At 49.7% G+C, this 21,015-nt stretch overlaps 1 protein-coding gene across 8 annotated transcripts; it reads left to right on the top strand.

Moving 5' to 3' along the window:
- The first annotated feature begins 368 nt into the window (after window positions 1–368).
- On the top strand, window positions 369–20,789 carry SMARCC2 (SWI/SNF related, matrix associated, actin dependent regulator of chromatin subfamily c member 2). Of its 8 annotated transcripts, none has more exons than XM_023257136.2 (30): window positions 369–536; window positions 2,631–2,750; window positions 3,880–3,965; window positions 4,426–4,507; window positions 4,609–4,701; window positions 5,303–5,372; window positions 5,603–5,672; window positions 6,361–6,436; window positions 6,975–7,106; window positions 7,206–7,321; window positions 7,701–7,825; window positions 8,871–8,930; window positions 9,052–9,089; window positions 9,375–9,505; window positions 9,774–9,845; window positions 11,973–12,086; window positions 12,562–12,715; window positions 13,401–13,493; window positions 13,730–13,846; window positions 13,939–14,001; window positions 14,343–14,601; window positions 14,836–14,997; window positions 15,260–15,324; window positions 15,528–15,663; window positions 15,746–15,912; window positions 16,326–16,460; window positions 18,316–18,697; window positions 18,992–19,075; window positions 19,355–19,420; window positions 19,972–20,789. In XM_023257136.2, exons 1-30 carry the CDS (start codon window positions 426–428, stop codon window positions 20,046–20,048), a joined length of 3,456 nt encoding a protein of 1,151 aa, XP_023112904.1. In that variant the 5' UTR covers window positions 369–425; the 3' UTR covers window positions 20,049–20,789. The 8 variants fall into 8 exon arrangements, with proteins under 8 accessions (XP_023112904.1, XP_044917867.1, XP_044917866.1 ...); XM_023257135.2 differs by having other exon boundaries at window positions 370–536; window positions 13,727–13,846; XM_045061932.1 differs by having other exon boundaries at window positions 18,992–19,420.
- Window positions 20,790–21,015: the final 226 nt, after the last annotated feature.

Here is a 21,015-nt window from a genome sequence, read left to right as displayed (position 1 = left end):
CATGAGGGGTTGGGAATGTGCTGTGAGCTGGGGGCGTCCCCTTGGGGTAGGAATAGAAAGGTTCCCCATTCCCTGGGCTGAGAGGCAAAGGGGCAGGAAAGGCTTCGCGTCGGGTACAGAACGATCTCAGGGGAGTGGGCGCCCCCTCCAGGAAGCGGCTGCCTCCCCAACGCTCCCGTCGCCTCCGCCGCCGCCGCCGCCGCCGCCGGGGAGACCGCCAGGGTGGGTCCCGCGCCCGGCGCTTGGCCGTCGCCGTGCCCGACCGGCCGGCAGGGGGCGCTGCGCCGGCCGGGGCCGGCCCAGGCGGCGGGAGGCGGCGGCCGCGGCGGCGGGAGGCGGCGGGAGGCGGGCGGAGGAGGAGGCGGAGGAGGCGGGAGCTGAGCTGAGCGGGGCGGGCGGCGGCGGCGGGGCCCGAGCCCGAGAAGATGGCGGTGCGGAAGAAGGACGGCGGGCCCAACGTGAAGTACTACGAGGCCGCGGACACCGTGACCCAGTTCGACAACGTGCGGCTCTGGCTCGGCAAGAACTACAAGAAGGTACGCGGGCAGGGCCGCGCGGGGGCCGGGGGCGGGACAAAGGGACCGAGGCCCCGCAGCTCCCCCCGGATCCTGCCCACCCTCGGGCGGCCCGCGGCCCCTCCCCCGCGGCCTCCGGAGCAGCCCCAGCGCGCCCGCCCGCGCCCCGCGCCCCTCCCCCCCCAGCCTCTTTTGCCGCCCCCCCCCCCCCCCCCGCAGCCTGGGATTCCAGCCCCCGCCCTCCCTGCTGCGCCCTCTGCCCCTTGTTTTTCTCCACTGCCCCGGCGGGTCCCGGTGCCAGCCGCCCACCCTCTCCTGGGCCAGAGCCTTCCCGGCTTTTCCGGGAGAGGCAGCCGAGGGTGGACGGGGTGTCTGATGTCCCCCCCCCTCCTACACACACACACACACGCCCCAGCGTGCCCGCCACGGTGCCCGCCAGAGCTCCCCACGGAGCCAGGTACCGGTAGGCTGAGGCCTCCCTAGTGCTTTGTGTATGTTCGGAGAGATGATGAAAGCAGGACGGTAAACAGCCACAGAGTAGGCCCTTGGCTGCTCATCAGCCGTAAGAAGCACCCCCCGCCCACCTGTCTCTACCGCTTGTCCCCCACTTTCATCCAAGGGGCAAGGAAACCTCTTGGGAGGCAGGGGTATAGCAGTTCCTGGGCAGCGACCTCTTAAACCATTCCTCAGCTTCACAATGAAGTCACCGGGCCACCTGGCCTTGCACTGCCTTTGGTTTGGGGTTCAGAGGCTAGGACAGCTTTATATCTCTGGCCCCCCGGCTCGGAAGTGGAGATAATAAGGTAGTGAACAAAGGGTTCAAAAAGCCTTACCTGACTTTTCTGTCAAACCTCTTCCTGGTGGTGTCTTTGTCTTTAGGCCTCGTTTAAAGGAACATCTATACATAGGGTTTTTCTGTGGAGATAGTCTGCCTCTTCCTTTTCACTATTCCCAGTTAGAGGTTGTGTTTCTGGTTTTCCTTCAGCTCCTCAGTTCTTCCTGCCCAGCTTTGCAGCCTGTCAGAAGTGTGATGGGTTGTTTAGGAGAACGCCCCTCTGATCCTGCTTATGGCCCTATCTCAGAGGTCTCTCTGAGTGTCAGAATCCTGACAAACAGCTGCTGGGTCTGTGGCTTTTGCCTGTACCCCAGCATGAGGCTCTGGTTCCCCAGCCTCTTCCTTTGACCTTTTTGGAAGGGAGAGCAGTCTAGGGGCTTAGTCTCTGGCCCTGGGGGGATTGACAGCCTGTGAGCTTTCAAATTCAGCTTTCAAGTTCTTAGCTCTTTGTCAGTTACCTTTTCCTTCAAGGCTCTCTTTACATCTCCCACTGAGAAGAGCACTTTTCTCTGTGATTAGGGTTGAGGAAACAGGGGTCAGAAGGTAAAGAGAAAGTTAGCCTGTTGGCTCAGATTTAAATTAGAACAGAAGGCTAGGATACTAGGTAGCATAATATGGAAATGTGTAAGAAGGCCCAGGGTTGCTTGTCTCGGATACAGTTTCCCCCGAAAGGATAGATGTTTTCTTGCTCTTTCTCACCAGGCTGGGTCTTAGTAGCTGGTCCTTGCCATCTAGGAGAGCCTACGAAGACTTTTGTGCCCAGTTCCTAGTAGAAGCAGAATGCACAAACTCAGCTCTCAGTCTGTTTGCCTGGCCTCACTTCCTTGCACCTTTCGTATTAAGCTGCGTTCTAGGGGGGAGTCTTGGCCTTCCACAGAGTTACCCCAAGAAATACACTGTTGTCTTGCTTAGAGCCTCAAAGGTGTTGCTTCCATTGCCTGATCTTAAGGAACCTTCAGAATTTTACCACCTTCAGTGTTGTTATCTAGAAATCAGGGTCCTTCAACTCCAATTTCAGGGTGTAGCTGAGAAAGAATAGAAAGTCTCCGTGGCCTCCAGTGCTGGCAGGTTGGGCTGGGGGCAGCAGAATGTCAACTTCTGGTGAGGGGCTTAGAAGGCTTCCCTTCTGCCATTTTCTTTATAGAAACTAGACATGTGGAGGAAGAAGAGCCTATTTTTTCTACCCCAGATGTTTCTAGAGCTCCCTGGGAAGAAATAAGGGAGATAATGGACAATTCATCTGGAGTCTCCTTTTCTTACCTTTCCCTCTGTCTTCTTAGTATATACAAGCTGAACCACCCACCAACAAGTCCTTGTCTAGCCTGGTTGTACAGCTGCTACAGTTTCAGGAAGAAGTTTTTGGCAAACATGTCAGCAATGCACCACTCACTAAACTGCCGGTGAGTGCGAATGCATGGGGAATCCTCCAAACTGGAGAGGGAGTTGTGGGGGTTTTGTAAGTTTTATACTTTTTGAGATTTGAGTAATTTCCTATCATCCCTATCCCTGGTCAGGGCATTACTGGCTTGCCCTAGTCCCCAGTTTACCGCTCTCTTTGTCTTAGTGATACTTTGTGCAACAAGGCACGCCTGGGTGGCTCAGTCATTGGAGCGTGTGGGGGTTGTAACTTTAAGCCCCACGTTGGGTGTAGAGATTACTTAAAAATAAAGTCTTGATATTTATGTATGTATGTATGTAGGCTCCACGGCTAGCATGGAGCCCAATACAGGGGTTGAACTCATGACCCTGAGATCAAGACCTGAGCTGAGATCAGGAGTCAGACACTTCACCGACTGAGCCACATAGGCACCCCTAAAAATAAAATCTTAAAAAACAAATACTTTGTGCAGTAGGTTATCTCAGCGTGTCTGAGCTCATACGTGAAACTCTCGTGGCGTGGTTAATGTTGACTTATTTTTGAGAGAGAGAGCGCAAGCTGAGGAGGGGCAGAGAGAGAGAGAGAGAGAGAGAGAGAGAGAGAGAGAGGGAGACACAGAATCCGAAGCAGGCTCCAGGCTCCGAGCTGTCAGCACAGAGCCCGACGTCGGGGCTGAAACTCACAAACTGTGAGATCCTGACCTGAGCTGATGTCGGATGCTTAACCGACTGAGCCACCCAGGTGCCCCCTCTTATGGCATGGTTAAAAGGGATTTGGATGAGATTTGGATTTGCACAGGCTTGTGTTCAAATCCTGGCTCTGCCACTTGGTGCTCTGTGATCTTGGGCAAGTCATTTAAACCTTTTGAGTATCTAGCCCTTCATCTCTAGATGGGATTAATATCTCTACCTTGTAGGGGTTCTGTAATGGGTGATGAGGTAACCAGTAAGTACGTGGCACAAGGTGGGGCTTTGTGAATACTGGTTTCTTTCTCCCCCTTCTTCCAGGCCACAAGATATGGTGGCATAAGGGTTAAAGAAGTCCAGCTTGGAGAGAGAGATTAGTTTTGCATGGGATTTTGTGAAAGGATTGTTAATAAGAGAATCTAGGATGTAACTCTCACATACTTTTTTCCTATTTCAATTTTGTAGATCAAATGTTTCCTAGATTTCAAAGCAGGAGGCTCCCTGTGCCACATACTTGCAGCTGCCTACAAATTCAAGAGTGACCAGGGATGGTGAGATGCCTTCTTCTCTGTGCTTCTTACATTTAGAGGGACTCCCCCTTTATGATTTCCTGGGGTCTTTCTGGGATGGGAGAACGTAGGTAGACCTTCTTGCGAGTCTCTTACTTTGCTAGGTCAGTAGGTGTGACTTGCTAGGTCAGAAAAATGGCTGAGAATCAGAGCCAAAATAGTGTCTAAGAGCAAGTGAGTATGTATGTGTGTGTGCATCAATGTGTGTGTTGTAGAGGAAAGGGGATTCTTAGGTTGGCATCTCAAGCTTTTCTTTGTCCTTTTGGACTAAGTACAAATGATTCATGGAGTCGAGCTTAGTGAACCCCAGATCCCGGGCCATTTTGGCAACTGTTGTGAGCAAAACTGCTTTCTGATTTCCCATGCTGAAAAGTCATATACCCTAACCTCATCCTCAGACCTGATCTATAACACTCACTCTAAGTTATTGCCTCTTCTCAAGGCGGCGTTACGATTTCCAGAATCCATCACGCATGGACCGCAACGTGGAAATGTTCATGACCATTGAGAAATCCTTGGTGCAGGTAATAGTCAAGAACCTCCCTTGTCCATCTCCTTTCCCTCAGTGAAAATCCAAATCACGCCTTTCCCATGATCCCATCCCATCTCTTTCTTCTCCCCACAGAATAACTGCCTGTCTCGACCTAACATTTTTCTGTGCCCAGAAATTGAACCCAAACTGCTAGGGAAATTAAAGGACATTATCAAGAGGCACCAGGTGAGTGGGTGGGTCAGGCGAGCTTTGGAAACTCCATGACTGTCTTCCTGATTGTTTCAATACAATAAGCAGCCCTCAGGTGACATGTTTTCTACTGCAGAGGTGCCTCTGCCTACTTGGGAAAAGACTAGGCTTAAAGCCTTGAGCTGCTTTTTCTCTGTTTGCTTCTCTCACCTCCCAGCCTTGACAGGTTTAGATCACTGTTCCTAGCGGCTGCATTGGCCTGGGGGTACGGAAAGCCAGAGATTGCCTGATTTCAGAGGAATGAAACCTTTACTCTGGAACTCTATAATAACAAGCAGATATCACTGCTGGGGACATACAGTCAACTTTACATTTCCCATGTGTAGATTATCTATTCAGAGGATTATCTGCAGCAACTTTTAGTTCTTTGCTTTTCTTCGTTATTAGCACAATCCCAGCCATTTCCCTCTGCCTCTCAGCTGTTGTGTGCTTAAAAAAGGCAAGCCAACTTTAATACCATTTTGAGCAGAATATGATTAGGAAGGCAGGTCTGTGGTTAAATCTTGTTTTGGTTTATTTATACCCATGAGTAATTCGGAGGGCACCATATTTACCTACTTTTCCTTGTGCCATGCAGGGAACAGTCACTGAGGATAAGAGCAATGCCTCCCATGTTGTGTATCCCGTCCCAGGGAACCTGGAAGAAGGTGAGACCTGGGTTTTCTTGGCCACTGCAGTGAATGGCTTAGACTAGCAGTGGGGGCACTGCTCAGCCCCCGCACAGTGCCTTGGCACCTCCTCTTTCCTTTCAACTCTGAGCCCTCCTACTGCCTTATATCCCTATTTCCAGGTCCCTGGCTGCAACACAAATTGTGTACTGTTATTTTCTGTATACCCCTTTAGCTTACATCTCTCCTCGTTCTGTTTTTACCCCCAGAGGAATGGGTACGACCAGTCATGAAGAGGGATAAGCAGGTTCTTCTGCACTGGGGCTACTATCCTGACAGGTGAGGACAGGGTCTTAGGGCAGGTTTAAGTATGAGAGCCAGACTGAGAAGCCCTAGAACATCTAGCAAAGCAAGCAGGCTCTCTTTTGGGGTTATTTTTAGGTCTGTTAATTTGTTCTTCTATCTATTATGAGAATTTTGTCTTGGGAGAGGTTTGGATTTATTAAATGAGGCTTAGGCTAAAAAGATTGGGGCTTTATGTGTGAAACGGCTCTTCCAGTATAATTTATGATAAGTAAATGTTAGAAACAATCTAAATGTCTAACAATGGGAAAATGTTTCAGCAATTTGTTTATCTACTCAGTGGACTATTATGCAGCCATTGAACTGATAGAAATAACATGGATAATTTGTAGATAAATATTAAATGCTAAAAAGTAGGATTGTAAAATAACACTAGTGACATTGCAGTTACGTAAAAACAAAATGGTACAGAAAAAATTTACTGGGAAAAATATATACTGAACAGTTGTGTTGAAGGGACTCTTTTCTTTCATTTTTTATTTCTGAAATTGTTTTTATTATTTTATAATGAAAAGAATCCCAATATCAATTGGAAAAATAATCATACCAAAAAATAACCTAACAACCCAATACTTATTTTGCAAATGAGAAAGGTAAAAGATTTGCACTTTACTTTTCCACAACTCCATCCCATTGATCTGACTTCACCAATTTCCTATGGCAGTTACGACACTTGGATCCCAGCCAGTGAAATTGAAGCATCTGTGGAAGATGCTCCAACTCCTGAGAAACCTAGGAAGGTGAGCATTTCTTGTCCCCTAAAGTACCCCAAAAAGTATCCCAGAGAGTGCTTGGCTGGCTCAGTTGGTAGACTGTGTGACTCTTGATCTCGGGATTCTAAGTTCAAGCCCCATGTTAGGTGTAGAGACTACTTAAAAATAAATTCTTTTTAAAAAAAAAATTTTTTTTTAACATTTATTTATTTTTGAGACAGAGACAGAGCATGAATGGGGGGAGGGCCAGAGAGAGAGGGAGACACAGAATCTGAAGCAGGCTCCAGGCTCTGAGCTGTCGGCACAGAGCCTGATGTGGGGCTCGAACTCACGGACCGTGAGATCGTGACCTGAGCGAAGTCGGACGCTCAACCGACTGAGCCACCCAGGCGCCCCAAAAATAAATTCTTAAAAAAAAAAAAAAAAAGTGGTTCATACCAGGACCAGACCACCATTTGGAGATGAAGCACAGGCTCCTGTACTTTTCAGCTTTTCTGTTCGGGGTCCCCAGACAGAGCTGTGGCTTTCAGGCTTCTTTCCAGCACTGTCTGTCTTTGTACTTCAGGTTCATGCAAAGTGGATTCTGGACACAGACACTTTCAATGAATGGATGAATGAGGAAGACTACGAGGTGAATGATGACAAAAGCCCTGTCTCCCGCCGAAAGAAGATTTCAGCCAAGACACTGACAGATGAGGTTAAAATTCCTCTTCTTTTTTCCTTGATCCCTTAATCTTGGAATAAGTCTTCAGTGGGGCTTGTTGGCTGACATTTGCTCCAATTCTGCAACCTGCAGGTGAACAGCCCAGATTCAGACCGACGGGACAAGAAAGGGGGGAACTATAAGAAGAGGAAGCGCTCTCCCTCTCCTTCACCAACCCCAGAAGCTAAGAAGAAAAATGCTAAGAAAGGGTATGCCATCCCCTACCCTGCCCCCACCTTCACCATTCTCTCCACACCATGTTGAAAGAAGGGAGGACAGATTCCTTCCCATAACCACCTGGCCCTGACCTGGGTAGGCCATATTCCTGTCCGTGTCCTGAGAGGGACAATGAGGTCTTCTTTAGCTGCCTGGTTGTTATTCTGGTTGCAGCCACTAGTAGACTCAAAGAGAGCTAAATCTTCAAGTGCAAAGCCTTTGTACTTCCCAGTACTCTATAGTGATGGGTTTCTGGGTATGCTCAGTTCCATCTTTGGGATTCTCTCTTGCTTTGCTCCCCTTGAACCTCAACCTCCAGGGACTCTTTGTCCAAAGATGACTGGATTCTCTTTCACTCCCTTCCCTTCCCAGTCCCTCAACACCTTACACCAAGTCAAAGCGTGGCCACAGAGAGGAGGAGCAAGAAGACCTAACAAAGGACATGGATGAGCCTTCACCAGTCCCCAATGTAGAGGAGGTGACATTGCCTAAAACAGGTATGGGCCACAACAAACCCCTGGGACCCACCTTTGGAGAGGGCTGATTTCCCAGGCCCAGCTCCAGGTCTTAAGGAACTCTCCCTTCAGTTTAGCTGTTATTAAAATTATTTTCATCACCACCGACAGTCCTCTGACATCATATCCATATCTGAGTTGTGGACTGTGCTTTACGCCTGACAGTAGTTGTCTCCAAACTGTTTTTGATCATGTACCCCCACCAGTTAAGTATTCAAGTATAAATTGTACATATCTACTGTTATTCCATTACTTTAGAAACACTATTAAAAACATGCAAACGTTACCTAAAAATGGGAAAATGTTAAAGATAAGATTAAAAAACAAATGTAAAGAGATGTTCTACTATTCTTTGCCTGTATTCCAGTGGACCATGTTTTGTATCCTGTGTGAGAACCCCACCTTGGAGATCATTGCTCTGTGGTGCTAAAGAGTTGTACAGTTGTAAATGTGGAATATGATCTGTATTCCATAGACAAGCTCAAATAATATCCAGGAGTGTATTTCAGGGGTGGGGGTGGGGGTGGGGGTGGGGTACTGAGAGAGAGGAGTTCTGGCTTCCACCCCCTCATCAATCACAGCAGCTCTCTTCTGTATTCATGTTTTTTCCTGAGCTATTTGGTATGGATTCAGTTAAGGCAAGTCCTCTGCTTTAAAAAATGTTGAAGATCCTACCATTCCTCTACAGAGTGATTTGGTCAGACTCTGTCCATTAAGAATTTACAGACACATAGATGGAGATAAGGAGACCTGTCAAAGACAGAAATGATTTATGCACGTCCATAGAGTAAAAGATGCTTCCTTATAGGTAAACAGTTAAGTGAATTTTGGGTGGGGGAAGGAGGGAAAGTGGCGGGTGAGATTCAAGCCCTACAATGACTGTGCCTGGAGGCAGTTACTGCTTTTTGGGATTAGATGGACAGAAGTATTTGGAGAAAGCGAGATCTCTAAGACTTGTTAAAGGTGGAGAGGTAAGGGCTTGATTTGGGCAGAACCTGTCTGGTAAAATGACTTTCTTTCCTGGCAGTAAACACTAAGAAGGATTCCGAGTCAGCCCCAGTCAAAGGAGGCACCATGACTGACCTGGGTAAGAAGGAGAGGGGGCGCAGCTGTCACCTTCCCCTAGCCTGCCGCGGCTTTTCAGAAAGTAGGATTCTCCTGCCCCACAGGAGACACCAACCTTCTATTTTACTGCCTCTCTCTTTCAGATGAACAGGAGGATGAAAGCATGGAGACCACGGGCAAGGTGCAGCCAGTTTAGAGAAGCCTTCTCTACCTCTCTATGGGATTCTGATTTGTGCTTATAAAGTTCCTGATACTCAGAACTTTCCATCACCCCAAGTTTTCCCACCTTAGACTAGTTCTAGCTATTGTTCAAAACTCAAAACTCTGACCCTTTCCAAGTTCTGGGCCTATATTCTTCATTTGCATACCCATCCTCAGTGCCCACGTTCCTGGGGTGTGGGAGAAGCAGAGGGTCGCCAGGGGCAAAATGGGAATGCTGTGTGGCCAGCAGCCTCTATACTTGTAGGATGAGGATGAAAACAGTACGGGGAACAAGGGAGAGCAGACGAAGAACCCGGACCTGCATGAGGACAATGTGACTGAACAGACCCACCACATCATTATTCCCAGCTATGCTGCCTGGTTTGACTATAATAGGTATCTTTTCTCCATCTTCTCATGCCTCCCTATTTCCTTGCCTTCTCTTCCTGTCTCCAAATAAGTTATTTCTTCACTAGCCAGACAGACTGGGGTATATTTCAGTTTTAGGGGAGCTCCTGGTCTCTTTGAGTCTTATAGCCCTGTGGGAAGTTCTCCTCAAGGAACGAAGAACTGTGTTCTCCCTCCCTCCCTTCTAGCTTTTACCTCTCTTTGGGGCTCTCATCTCCACCAGTGTCTTCTTAATCGATTCTGTTTTCTCTTACAGTGTTCATGCCATTGAGCGGAGGGCTCTCCCTGAGTTCTTTAACGGCAAGAACAAGTCCAAGACTCCAGAAATGTAAGGGCATCTCAGCTCATGATTCTCTTTCTCCCTCCTGTCCCTGATCAGCTTTCCTGATCTAGCACCATCCAGTTTGGCAAATATTTCTTGAGCTTCTTCTATGAGCCAGGCACTATGGTACTCTTACAAAGACACGATCTCTGCCCACAGGAAGCCCTAGCCCAGCACTGTGGCCTCAGTAGCATGCTCTCTGGGATTTGCCTGGTTTTCTGTACAAAATGGGTACCTGCTCTGATGCCTCCATTTCTTTCAACAGAATACAGAGCCTTCCAATCCATAGTTACTAAGATGTCTAAAATGCAAATACTGGGGCGCCTGGGTGGCTCAGTCGGTTGGGCGTCTGACTTCGGCTCAGGTCATGATCTCGTGGTTCACGGGTTTAGGCCCCACATCAGGCTCTGTGCTGATGGCTCAGAGTCTGGAGTCTGCTTTGTGGATTCTGCCTCCCTCTCTCTCTGCCCCTGCCCAGCTCATAGTCTGTTTCTCTCTCTCTCAAAAATAAATAAAACATTTCAATAAAATTAAATAAATAAATAAATAAATAAATAAATAAATAATAAAATGCAAATAGCATAAATAATAGCTTTGACTAAAATGTAAGTGACTATTACCAGGCTGGTCTCGAAGAGTAGGTTTTAATAGAGAAACAAGAGGAAGAGCTCTGAAGTTCCAAGCCTTTGAATTAAGGGATGGAGAGGGCTCTCTGGAGAGTGTTATGTAAAGTGCAGGCTTGGGGCTTGGAAGTCTCTATCTTCTTCAAGGTGTTGCCTCAGGCTAAACCTGTTTGGTTTTGGATGAGTCTTGACAATCTTCTATGGTTAGAGGTGCTCCAGGAGAAATACCACGATGAGAAGGGTGAGAAAGCTTTGATCCCCCTAAGAACTGAACGAGCCTGCTTCTCAGATGTTCCTTAGCTTCCCCTCTTTGGGGCCATCTTGCCTTCCCACTGTGTTTCTTTCCCTGTAGCCTGTGGTTCTCTCCTCTTCCCGGGGAAAGCAGTATAGGACGAAGCCTTGCTTTCTCCAAAGGAAAAGGCAGTGGTGACCCAGTCACATGAGTTCAACATAGTCTGTAGGCAGGGTTGGATTTAGAACTGTTCTACACTTTGCGGTCTTGATGTAAGATAGTAAATAGTGATAATTACCTGTATCTATTGAAAGTTTATCTCCCAGACACTATCCTATGTGTCTTACATGCATTGACTAATCTTCACATTACCTTTAGAGGTAGGTCCTATTATCCTCTCCAGTTAACTGATTAGGAAACTGAGGTACAAAGAGGTTAAGTCACTTGATTAAGATCACACAGCCAGTAAGTAGAAAAACCAGGATCTGAATCCTTTATACTGGCTCATGTTCTCAAACTTTATGGCACACCACATAATAGCTACCATTTACTGAACTCCTGAAATGTGCCAGGCACTGTACTAGATGTCTGTAGACGTTTCTATTCTTCAGCAGATACTCCACTTTACAGATTAGGAGACTGAGGTTCAAAAAACTTAAGTAACTTGCCCAAGGCCAGGTAGAACTGGGATTTGAACTTAGATCTTTCCACCTTCAAAACATATATTATTTTTTATTATTTTATTTTATTTTATTTTTTTAGTGAGCTCTACACCCAATGTGGGGCTTGAGCTCATGACCCCAAGATCAAGAGTCACAGGCTCTATCAACAGCCAGATAGAGCCTGTGACTCTTGATCCCTGGATTGTGAGTTCAATTGAGTGTAGAGCTTAATTAAAAAAACAAAAACATATATTCTTTATACCACATCATGTTGACTAGTTGGAGGCATGGATAGACCTCCCCTTAACACCTGTCTTTGGAAATAAAGGCACCTTTCTTCTGTTTTTATTACTTGTTTAAAGCCTGGATAAAACTCCCCTAACTACAGCCAAGGAGATAATTCATTTCGCTAAAAACCCCCCATCAAGGAAAACGTAGCAGTGTTTGAAGCCCTCGCATCTAGTAAACCCTCAGTGTTTGCCGAGGCGAATGATCTGCTCTTTCCTCTTTGTCGCACAGGAGGGATCGTCAGCCCTTTTATCACTTTTCCTACCCTTCAGTCCTCAATGGACTTATTTTTTCTTCCTCTTGTTCATCTTTCTGTCTCTCTCCGAAGCTACCTGGCTTATCGAAATTTCATGATTGACACTTACCGGCTGAACCCCCAAGAGTATCTTACCTCCACTGCCTGCCGCAGGAACCTGGCGGGTGACGTCTGTGCCATCATGAGGTGGGTCTGCAGCTGAGGGGAAGGGGGTACATAAGGATGTCTGCCCACAGATGTCTCTTGGCAGAAGGGGGGCTGCCAGCAAGGAGCGTAGGGAAATAAGAAGGAAAAAAAAAAAACACCTCTAGAGAAAGGCAGAGTTCATATTCAGGGCACACGTGACTTGAGGGAATGGCAGTGGCATTCTCTGGCATGTGGGAAAAAGGAGAAGGAGTACGTCTGTAGTTGAAGGATCCTGCTTCGATTTTACTGGCTATCCAGGAGAAGAGGTCTAGTAGGTGAGTGGTTATGGAGAGAGGTCCCCACTGGATATGTAGGTAGACCTGGGGGTCACTGGCATTTAGGGTGTGGGAGGAGATGGGATCTCCCAGGGAGCAGAATGAGCAGAGAAGAGGGCTGAGGAGAGGGAGTGTTATGCCCCACTTCTGCCCCTTTCTGGCTGTCCCATGTGACCCTGTCTCTGCCTCTCTCCTCCCAGGGTCCATGCCTTCCTAGAACAGTGGGGTCTTATTAACTACCAGGTGGATGCTGAGAGTCGACCAACCCCGATGGGGCCTCCGCCCACCTCTCACTTCCATGTCTTAGCAGACACGCCGTCAGGGCTGGTGCCTCTGCAGCCCAAGACACCGCAGGTAGGGTGAGGGGCTGTGGGGCAGGGTCGGGTTGGGAAAAACTGGGCTTCTTTGGACTTTTCTTTTTCTGGTTTTATAGGGTAATGGTTCAGGAGTGTTTTGAGGCTTCTTCCTTTTCCATGGGATGCAAAGGGCCACAGGAATCAGCCCGTGTGTTTAGCACCCTCTCTCAGCCTCTGTACCTAAGACTGTGAGGACTTGCTGAGGGAGAAGAGATGCTCCTTGTTCTTGAGGAGCAGACAGGCCAGGGTAGGGCACGGAAGAGATAGAGAAAGATGGCTGAAAATGAAGTTGCATGAAATTTTTTAACTTTGTCATGTTTCCAACATTTTTTTTTCCGTTTTTGCCTCATAATTATGATCACTTCCATTTTTTTCCACTTCCATTTCATACATTACAAAAATTAAGAGAAGACAGAATATGTGGCTTGCCCAAGATCACAGAGTACCAAATCTAGGATTAGAACCTAAATTGTCCAGCTCCTAAGGGAACCTGTAAAGATATTTGTGAATATAAATGGGTATCATGCCAACTACAGATCTAATTAATCATTAAGGGAACATGGAACAGTGGCATGAGTGCCCCCAGAGCTTGCGGGCCGCCCAGCATTTGGTCTTGAGGCCTCCAGGGCCTTGGCCTGGTCATTTCCTGCCCAGCTTCCATGACGCCAAGCTCTGTCTCCCAGGGCCGCCAGGTTGATGCTGATACCAAGGCTGGGCGAAAGGGCAAAGAGCTGGATGACCTGGTGCCAGAGACGGCTAAGGGCAAGCCAGAGCTGGTAGGTGGGGTGTAGACCCCGCTGGGCTTCTTATTTGCCCCTTTATTGGGGGGCCCCTGCTCGGGGAAGAAGAGACATGAGAGCAGAGGAGCTACAGCAGTGAGGGAGGAAGTCCCACTCAGGGGTGTCCCTGGCTTTGGGAAGGAAACTCCTTCTGTCTGTTTTCTCTCTCTGTCTGCCCCTAGCTCCTGCGGTCACTTGTACTCACCTCTTTCTTTTCCCTCCACAAATAGCAGACCTCTGCTTCCCAGCAAATGCTCAACTTCCCTGACAAAGGCAAAGAGAAACCAACAGACATGCAGAACTTCGGGCTGCGCACAGACATGTACACAAAGAAGAACGTCCCCTCCAAGGTACGGGGGTGTGGGCCGACTTCAGGGGTGGAGCACCTTCACTCTCTGGAAGTCATGGCCTCCTCTCTCTGACCTGCGTGTTTCTCCTGCAGAGTAAAGCTGCAGCCAGTGCCACTCGAGAGTGGACGGAACAGGAGACCCTGCTACTCTTAGAGGTAATTTGGGCAAGGAAAGGAGAGTTCTATGAAAACAGAAGTGGCCAGGGTGCCAGCTGCACCTGTGAGTGCAGAGAGCGTGATCTTGTCCCCAGTGTGTCTCCTCCCCGCTGCCTGCTGCACCTGCCCCAGGGAACAGCTCCAGGCCAGGCATTTGGGCCATTTCATTAACTCCATATCCTTTCTTAGTGCTACTTGGAGATTCCCCTGGGACCCAGCAGACTCCACAAACACCACAACACAGAGATCTTTGAAGCCCGCTACCCTTAGTAGGATGGGGGGAGTTGACCTTCAAGGAAAGTGGCTAAGTAAGGAAGTTGTGTCTCCACCACTACCACCAGGCACTGGAAATGTACAAAGATGACTGGAACAAAGTGTCAGAACACGTGGGAAGCCGCACGCAGGATGAGTGCATCTTGCATTTTCTTCGTCTTCCCATTGAAGACCCGTACCTGGAGGACTCAGAGGCCTCCCTGGGCCCCCTGGCCTACCAGCCTATCCCCTTCAGTCAGTCAGGCAACCCTGTTATGAGCACTGTTGCCTTCCTGGCCTCTGTCGTCGATCCTCGAGTCGCCTCTGCTGCTGCGAAGTCGGCCCTAGGTAATGTGGAGGGGTCCTGGCCTCTTTGGTTTGAAGGGCTGGTTACTCAGACCTTGAAAGCCCCTCCAGTTTGGCTGCCTTGCTGGCGTTGTCTGCTGCTGGCGTCAGCTCAGGCACCTGTCTAGCTCCGTGCTGGTCTAGATGAAGAGATGGGTTTGTGAGGCCGCTTTCATAGGGACAGTTAGAACTGCCTGCCTGCCCCTGCCCCAGCCTTGTCCTCTCTGGATCTTGCAGAAGAGTTCTCCAAAATGAAGGAAGAAGTACCCACAGCCTTGGTGGAGGCCCACGTTCGGAAAGTGGAGGAAGCCGCCAAAGTGACAGGCAAGGCGGACCCAGCCTTCGGTCTGGAAAGCAGTGGTATCGCCGGAACCACCTCTGATGAGCCTGAGCGGATCGGTAAGACCTGGAAAGTTCCCAGAGTTCTCCCCTGTCACGAAGACCCAGAGCCACCTCATATCCTTGTGCTGTCCCTGCTTCAGGTTGTCAAATGGGGACAATTGGCAGGGTTTTTATTTTCCCCAGGACTCCATCTTAGGGACTGTGGCTCCCTGCCAGTCCTGTCACTAAGATTTTGGGTAGGAGAGGGGGCTTTTGGAAAAGTGTCCCAGAGACGGTCTCTGTATCAGACATTTCCCATTTCCTCTTCCCACGGGCCTAGAGGAGAGCGGGACTGATGAGGCACGGGCAGAGGGCCAGGCCACAGAGGAGAAGAAGGAGCCCAAGGTATAGTGTCAATGAGCTGGGCTGGGAGGGTGGAGGTGCTGGGGTGGCACGGTGGGGAAGGGGGTGCTGGGCTTAGGTGGGGCTGTTGTCTGGAGTCCAGGTACCTCCAAAGTGCGGGGTGAAAATTCAGTTCCCAGTCTGGACCCTTTGTGTGAGTAGCAGCTACCCTGATATTGTCTACTTTTCTTTCACTGGGACTTCAGGAGCCCCGAGAAGGAGTTGGGGCTGTCGAGGAAGAAGCGAAAGAGAAAACCAGCGAGGTTCCCAAGAAGGATGAAGAGAAAGGGAAACAAGGTGACAGCGAGAAGGAGTCAGAGAAGAGCGATGGGGACCCAATAGGTGAGCTTCCCAGCATGGTGGTTGGGGGTCCAGGAAGGAAAAGTGGGGCTGTAGGGCTGACCCCACCTTTTTTCTGACGCAGTCGACCCCGACAAGGAGAAGGAACCAAAGGAGGGGCAGGAGGAGGTGCTGAAGGAAGTGGTGGAGTCAGAGGGGGAGAGGAAGACGAAAGTGGAGCGGGACATCGGCGAGGGCAATCTCTCCACCGCCGCTGCTGCTGCCCTGGCTGCCGCCGCTGTGAAGGCCAAGGTGAGGGCCAGAGACCCAGAAGACCCCCAGGGACGGAGCTGCCCCCTTCTCTGATCTCCCTTCATCTGGAGGAAATCTTTCTGTGCTCCTCACTTCCATGATCCTGGTCTGTTTTCTTCTCATTTTGATCCTGAGAGGGAGAGTTGGTCATCTCTTTTCTAAGCTTCTTGAAGCTTTTTAGCATTAGGCCTGTTTTTACCCTCTAATTATTTGATTTTGTCTTATCCTTTGCTACTCACTCTTTTTTTTTTCTTTCATATTCTTTTAAGAATATGAATGCTTTGCTACTCTGTGGGTTGTAACCACAGCAAGTTCTTTCTTAAAACCTGCCAGCCTCCACCTTGCCACGCTCTCCCTGGCATGTCTCCTGCGGGGCCCTCCCACTCATGTGCTGCCCTCCCTGCCTTCCCTAGCACCTGGCCGCCGTGGAGGAGAGGAAGATCAAATCGCTGGTGGCCCTGCTGGTGGAGACCCAGATGAAAAAGTTGGAGATCAAACTCCGGCACTTTGAAGAGTTGGAGACGATCATGGACCGGGAGCGAGAGGCAGTGAGTAGCATCCCCTGCTGGCCAGTGGAACCTGGGGCCACACCTTGCCTCTGAGCTATACCTTGGTTTAGGATGGGGGTGAGCAACAGTGCAGAAAGCCTGAGAGTAACAGGGCTTCACAGCAGAGGAGCAGGAGGAGTTAACTCCAGGCAGTTAAGGACAAGTGACCCACAGGTGAAGCTTGGAGCCTGAGGTCCCATAGAATGTTAGCATCATGGGGCAGAGATCTTAGTTGTTTTTGTTTTTTAATTTTTTTAATTTTAGAGAGCATGAACAAGGGAGAGGGGCAGAGAGAGAGAGAAAGAGAGAGAGAGAGAGAGTGAGTGTCTTAAGCAGGCTTAAGCGTGGAGCCTGACTCGGGGCTTGTTCCCTGGGCACTGGGATCATGACCTGAGCTGAAATCAAGAGTGGGACACTCAGCCAACTGAGCTGCCCAGCCCAGGCACCCCCTGGTTTTTTTGTTTTTTAAATTTAGTTATTTATTTATTGGGAGCAAGAAAGAGAGAGCAAGACACAAGCAGGGAAGGGACAGAGGGAAAGGGAGAGAGAATTTTAAGCAGGCTCCATGCCCAGCTCTAACCCCATTGCAGAGCTCATGACCTGAGCCAAAATCAAGAGTTGGATGCTTAACCATCTAGTTATTTTTTTTTTCAACGTTTTTTTTTTTTTTTTTTTTTTCTGGGACAGAGAGACAGAGCATGAACAGGGGAGGGGCAGAGAGAGAGGGAGACACAGAATGGGAAACAGGCTCCAGGCTCTGAGCCATCAGCCCAGAGCCTGACGCGGGGCTTGAACTCACGGACCGCGAGATCGTGACCTGGCTGAAGTCGGACGCTTAACCGACTGCGCCACCCAGGCGCCCCCCTAGTTATTTTTTTGATTGCCTCATTTCTAGGTCCTCAACCAGTGTTTTACCCATTGTAGAGTGTGAGTATCGTTGAGTGAGTGAGCAGGTTTAAGGGATGATGAGAGGGAGGGGGCTTCAGATCCAGGAGGTAAACTTGGAAGGGGGATGGGATGGACAATATATTAAACCATTTTTTAAAAAAATTTATTTATTTTGAGAGAGAGAGAGAGAGAGAGAGCGCATACAGACAGGGGAAGGGTAGAGAGAAGCAGAGACAGAATCCCAAGCAGGCTCTGCACCATCAGCGCAGAGCCTGATGTGGGGTTTGAACTCACAAATGTGAGATCATCACCTGAGCTGAGATCAAGAGTCGGACGCTTAACCAACTGTGCCAGTCAGGCACCCCAAACCATTTTGTTTTTGAGACCATATAAAAAGAAATAGAAAACAGGGATCCTAACCTCAGAGAACCTGCAGTTTAATTGGAGATATCCAATATTCAATACAGAGGCATCAAAAAGTGAATGCTTAAAGTATCTGACAAATTCAAATTAAAAGATTCTAAATCACGTATATAAGTCCTGAGATACAACAAAATAAAGGCAAAGCTCAGAGGCTAATGAGTTGATCTGGGATGGCTTCCTAAAAATGGTGAGTGTTTTAGCCAATTTGGGGGGAAGAAAACACAAGTTGACAAGAGGAATTGGAAGCATTTTCCAAATGAACATAACGTCAGATTCAAAGCTTTGAAGCTGAAATGAGTAAGGGTCCCCACTAGATTAACTCCACTGCAGTGAGAAGCCATGTGGGCAGCCAGAAGACATGGTCATGGGAATTCTTAAGGGGAGGACAGGGGAGGGCAGGGCAAGCCCAAGCACAAGATTTACATGTGATGTGGGGAACTGCCAGAATGAGAGGCTGGATTTGTCAGAAGACAAAGCAGGGGGCAAGGTGTTTGCCTTTGTGATCTTGTGAACGTGGGTAACGGTACTCAATTGGCACTGGCAGCTGGAGTATCAGAGGCAGCAGCTCCTGGCCGACAGACAAGCCTTCCACATGGAGCAGCTGAAGTACGCAGAGATGAGGGCCCGGCAGCAGCACTTCCAACAAATGCACCAACAGCAGCAGCAGCCACCACCAGCCCTGCCCCCAGGCTCCCAGCCTATCCCACCTGCGGGCACTGCTGGGCCACCCGCAGTTCACAGCTTGGCCATGGCTCCGGCCTCTGTGGCCCCTGCTCCTGCTGGCAGCGGGGCCCCTCCTGGAGGCATGGGCCCCTCTGAACAGATTGGGCCCGCAGGGTCAACGGCAGGGCCGCAGCAGCAGCAGCCAGCTGGAGCCCCCCAGCCTGGGGCGGTTCCGCCAGGGGTACCCCCCCCTGGACCCCATGGTAAGTTCTGGGTTCTGGAACCCTTGCTGACTAGAGGGCTACCTCAAAAGGGATCTGTGACAGGACTGGAAATTTCTGCAGATGGGTTCTCTCTCACCTCTGTTATATCCTTGAGACAACAGCAATCCTGCCCCAGACCCAGAGCTTTGGAATTTTATTCCAGGGATTTATCACTTATTCTCGTATCAGGAAAAGTGGTGCTGAGGAGTGGCTAGGTTATCCTTGCTGGGACAGTGAGTTGGTAAGGGAGGTTTTATGCCTCTAACCTCCTTGGTCTCTCCTCTGTGTTTCCAGGCCCCTCACCGTTCCCCAACCAACAAACTCCTCCCTCAATGATGCCAGGGGCAGTGCCAGGCAGCGGGCACCCAGGCGTGGCGGGTAATGCTCCTTTGGGTTTGCCTTTTGGCATGCCGCCTCCTCCTCCTCCTCCCGCTCCATCCATCATCCCATTTGGTAGTCTAGCTGACTCCATCAGTATTAACCTGCCCCCTCCTCCTAACCTGCATGGGCATCACCACCATCTCCCGTTTGCCCCGGGCACTCTTCCCCCACCTAACCTGCCTGTGTCCATGGCGAACCCTCTACATCCTAACCTGCCGGCGACCACCACCATGCCATCTTCCTTGCCTCTCGGGCCGGGGCTCGGATCCGCCGCAGCCCAGAGCCCTGCCATTGTGGCAGCTGTTCAGGGCAACCTCCTGCCCAGTGCCAGCCCACTGCCAGGTGAGAAGGGTCCTGGAGGGGAGAAGGGTGAGGGAGAGGGGTTACATGGAGGGATGGGGGGCAGGTAGGGGGAAGGGCTTAGGCACGAGAACTCCACAATCCTTTTTGAACGCTCTGGTAAATTAGAATACAGGGGGAAGGGCCTCTCTGGCTGTCCTCCACCAGTCCCCACCCTGGCAGCTGCCACCTCTGGGATGACGTTGGGGCCTTTCACTGGTGGGTCACGGAGGAGTCCTAAGGCACAGCATCTCAGTTGTAAACTTGAAAAACAGCTACCTGTTTGCATGATGATTGGCATCCCCTTTGCTTGTTCCCATCACGTTCGAATGCCCCATTTAGAGAGTTTCCTTGGGGGCAGGAAGATTTGGGGTATTTCAGTTTTCCCACTATGAGGTGGGAGAGGGTGTTGGGAAATGAAGTTGTACATTGTGGGTACCTCAGTCACCTACCCACCCATTGCATGCCATGCCCAGTTCTGTTTGTCTGTGGTGGCCTGGGTCTGGATCCCTCTCCTGCTCACCCTAGCTGATTCGTCTTCCTTTTTTCCACAGACCCAGGTACCCCCCTGCCTCCAGACCCCACGGCCCCAAGCCCAGGCACAGTCACCCCTGTGCCACCTCCACAGTGAGGAGCCAGCCAGACATCTCTCTCCCTCACCCCCTATGGAGATCAAGGTTCCAGGAACAGCCCTCTCCCCACCACTGGGACCCTTCCCCAGCCTGGAGAGTTCATCACTACGTAAGGAAAGCTCCTCCTGCCCCTCCAAAGCCCCCGCCATGCCTGTCAGGGGCATGCATTTTTATATTGGATTATTCAAGGACTTCTGTTTAAAAGATGTTTCTAATTTCTGGGAGAGAGGATAGGATGGGGATGCTGCCCTTGAAGAAAGGGCTGGGGAAAAGTGTTTCTACAAGGTTCTAATTAACCACTTCTAAGGGTGCACCCCCCTCAAAGCTACTGCATTTTTTATGGATAAAACAAAATTAAGCCCTTTAAAGGAAGTAGAGAGATAAAAAAGCCACATTGCAGCTTCCTCCACCCATTCAAAACAAAACAAAACAAAACAAAAAAACCCACCCCACCCAACTTTTACATTTTTTGGAGGAGGGAGGTGACAGGAAAGGGGGATTTAAGGTTCTGGGAGAGCTCTGGGGATAGAATAGGGTGCCGAATCTGTCTCTTCCAGCCCCCCCCGTTAGTGACCGAATCAATTCCCCACCCCCCTCAGCCGCCCCATCCCCAGTTTATTCCTACTAATCTCTCCTGCTGCTTCCTCAGTGTTGCTGTTCTAGGCCACCCCAGCTCAGCCAATGACCCCTTTCCCTCTGAATGTCAGTTTTGTGTTTTTAAAAGTCACCTGCGTAGTTGATGTCAGCGTATGTGTATTTGGTGGGGAAACATATTTTGGGGATTCCTGTGGTAGGTAATAGAGGAAGAAAGGGCACTGTTCTTCCTCCTCCCTGGGCCCTGTCACTGGGCTCCTAGAAGACATGGAGAAGGGAGCTAGAGAGGATGGGGAGTTGTTAACCTGAATTTTTCAAAAAGCACTTAAGCACCTCCTTATGACTTGGTGGGTCACCCCTCTAACCTCTTCC

Source organism: Felis catus, chromosome B4, assembly GCF_018350175.1.
Source record: "Felis catus isolate Fca126 chromosome B4, F.catus_Fca126_mat1.0, whole genome shotgun sequence".
Taxonomy (NCBI): Eukaryota; Metazoa; Chordata; class Mammalia; order Carnivora; family Felidae; genus Felis; species Felis catus.
Note: the sequence above shows the minus strand (reverse complement) of the source record. Positions and strands in the feature narration are given on the sequence as shown.

What these genes read in the sequence shown, in the direction of transcription:
- SMARCC2 (XM_045061931.1), top strand. Translation starts at nt 426, where the DNA reads ATGGCGGTGCGGAAGAAGGACGGCGGGCCCAACGTGAAGTACTACGAG. An exon ending in GCCTGGTTTGACTATAATAG is followed by an intron (nt 9,506 to 9,773) that starts GTATCTTTTCTC and finishes TTTCTCTTACAG; the next exon opens with TGTTCATGCCATTGAGCGGA. An exon ending in GACGTCTGTGCCATCATGAG is followed by an intron (nt 12,087 to 12,561) that starts GTGGGTCTGCAG and finishes CTCTCCTCCCAG; the next exon opens with GGTCCATGCCTTCCTAGAAC.